General features: G+C 35.9%; 1 protein-coding gene across 1 annotated transcript; it reads right to left on the reverse strand.

The window, feature by feature from the left end:
• On the reverse strand, positions 1 to 1,928 carry LOC139865635 (seipin-1). The gene is made up of 2 exons (XM_071853710.1): positions 1,536 to 1,928; positions 1 to 839 (listed from the first exon to the last, which is right to left on the reverse strand). The coding sequence occupies exons 1-2, from the start codon at positions 1,878 to 1,880 to the stop codon at positions 159 to 161; spliced, it is 1,026 nt and encodes a 341-aa protein (XP_071709811.1). The 5' UTR covers positions 1,881 to 1,928; the 3' UTR covers positions 1 to 158.
• Positions 1,929 to 2,521: the final 593 nt, after the last annotated feature.

The raw sequence follows: 2,521 nt of genomic DNA on the forward strand, positions 1-2,521 counted from the left end.
ATACGTCTATGGCTAAACATTAAACTTTTCAATAGAAAAGTCGCCTCAGCTTATGAAATGGTCTAAAATAAAAAGATACAACTTCGTCACAACAATGTACACGTACATGTATGTTTTCTACCATATGAAAATACACCAACTTTTTAACTATTGTTAAACTACCTCAAATGACAAATCGACTCCGAGTCTCCAACCTCACTCGTGTCTTCATCTCTTGTTACGCTCATACTCGTTGCATCAGAACCCACACTAGTCTCCGTAAACCCTTCACCCAAAAGCATCGCCTTCCTCTTGCTTCTACTTTGTCTCCATCGTTTAAAATTCTCCGAAGTCGGTCTATCTTTCACCCCAACCACCCTCGGATGCTCCTCTACCAAATCCGCCAAATGTTGATATCCAGAAATCGTCCTCATTCTCGTCATACTATTGGGGAACATAAGCGATCTACAGCAAGATAGCAACGGTACAAGAAGCATAATGTACATATATAAAGATGTCCAAACATAAAGTGTCCATTTCCAATTTCGAACCAATGCTTTTCTCCATGGCAACTCGGATTTCACAATTAATTTGGCTTCATATATTTGTGGAAGGAAAGGTATTCCCGCCCTTGGGATTAATGTTATTCGAATCGATTGTGTCCGAGGGTAGTGACGTTCTTTGTACTTTAAGAGTGCCAAGTTTAATCTTTGGATCTCGCTTTTGATTCCTAATACAAATGGTGCACTATAGAGGAATGTTTGTATGGCTCGGATCGGTGAGCTTCGAAAATGTAACATGATTGGGTGGCTTGCTCTCGATATAACATCCCCCTTCGATGACAAAGACTCCGCGACTACCTAGAATCATATACACAACAATGAGCCTCAAAATGTGCCCAGAAGATAATAAACTTAATTAACTTGCACATGGTTTAGGTCATTTAAGTGGAGGTGTGTGCCTTATAACTTCCACCTATTTTACACATAATTGAGATAAACATATGGGAGTACACATTTTTCTTTTTTTTAATGAAAGCAACTAGAATAAACATTTAATTTAATTTCATAAATGAATTATTCACTTGCTGAAACGAAAACAAAAAATGAAATTTGATGATCGTGAGGACTGTTGTCTCTTGTGATCCCAAACTACCCAAACCACTGTTAAAAAAGAATTGTTCTTAAAATGTCCCCTTAAAAAATGAGTAGAGTATTAAAAATTCTCAATAAGTAAAATTTTCACTAATCAAAATTGACCCATGTTAACCGAAGTCTAGCTATAATTTTATCCATCAAGTTTCGATCTCTATTCAGCGGAATCTTTTCTATAATTTTCACCCCAACCAAGTTTTCATCTCCGTTCCTTTGACGGATCGGTTAAACTACAAAGTAAATACTTATGACTTGAAATTAAAAATAGTAACACGAACACTTATAAAGTTATAATAACGTAACATAGAACACAGAACACTTATTATAATAATATACGGAGTAAGATATAAGATTATGTAGGGGGAAATTATATTAAGAGGGACATATCGAACCTAAATTTACCTGAAACATTCCAATATCTCGATTATAATCGGAATCCGGCATCACAAAAAGCAAACCAACGTTACAAACATGACCAACAGGCACACTTTTCATAACTTTCCCATATTCAACAAACCCCAAATCCAAAACAGCATAAGGATTCATAACCGTATAATCAAAATACATATTTTCTTCAACATAAACCGGTTCTTCAACCCACAATTTAACCAAACTAACCCCTAATAAAACCGAAACCAACATAACCAACATCAAAACAAAACAAACATATGCAGCACCAACAAATCCCAACATCGCTTTCTTAAAAAGGACAACAGTAGTATTAGTACTATTATTTGTTGTTGTCATGGTTTGATTATTATTGGTTTGTTTGGTGAGTGAAAGTAAAGAGTTGTATATGAGTTTGATGAACCATGGGATAATAGGTTGGTGGTCCGGTGGGTACATGGTTTGGCAATGTGGTTGTTTTGTGATGGTGGCTGTCAGATTTGATAAACATGCAAAAGAGTCAAACATAGGGCGATACTGTAAAGGACTCGTGGCATGTTGGTGCTTAAATGGCGTGACACGTGTTCTTTTAGATCACAACCATCATTTGTTTTCTCAAAATTTATGTATTTTTCAAGATAGTTAAAGTTAATTATGGGATATAGAAATAGGCGAAACTAGGATTTTTATATCGGGGGCACAAAATTTTTTTTAAACCGTAGCAATTTTTTTGGACAAAATTTGAAGATTTTTGAGCAAAAGTTGGAGATTTTGGGGCAAAATTTGAAGATTTTGGGACAAAAATTGAAGAATTTGGGGCAAAATTTGAAGGTTTTGGGGCAAAATATGTAGGTTTGGGGGCGCAAAAAAAAAAATTTCACCAGGGACAAAGTCGAAAAACCCAAAAATTTTACACTGAAAAAAAATTCCACTGGGGGCGGCCGCCCCCTTACTCCCACACACTTTCGCCCCTGGATATAAATGGAGTGATATCCTATTAA

The sequence above is a fragment of the Rutidosis leptorrhynchoides genome, chromosome 9 (assembly GCF_046630445.1).
Source record: "Rutidosis leptorrhynchoides isolate AG116_Rl617_1_P2 chromosome 9, CSIRO_AGI_Rlap_v1, whole genome shotgun sequence".
NCBI lineage: Eukaryota > Viridiplantae > Streptophyta > Magnoliopsida > Asterales > Asteraceae > Rutidosis > Rutidosis leptorrhynchoides.

Bases quoted from the DNA above. Each gene is read 5' to 3' on its own strand.
- LOC139865635 (XM_071853710.1), bottom strand. From the start codon at position 1,880: ATGACAACAACAAATAATAGTACTAATACTACTGTTGTCCTTTTTAAG. The intron at 840-1,535 runs GTAAATTTAGGT...ATATGATTCTAG, and splicing joins GAGATATTGGAATGTTTCAG to GTAGTCGCGGAGTCTTTGTC.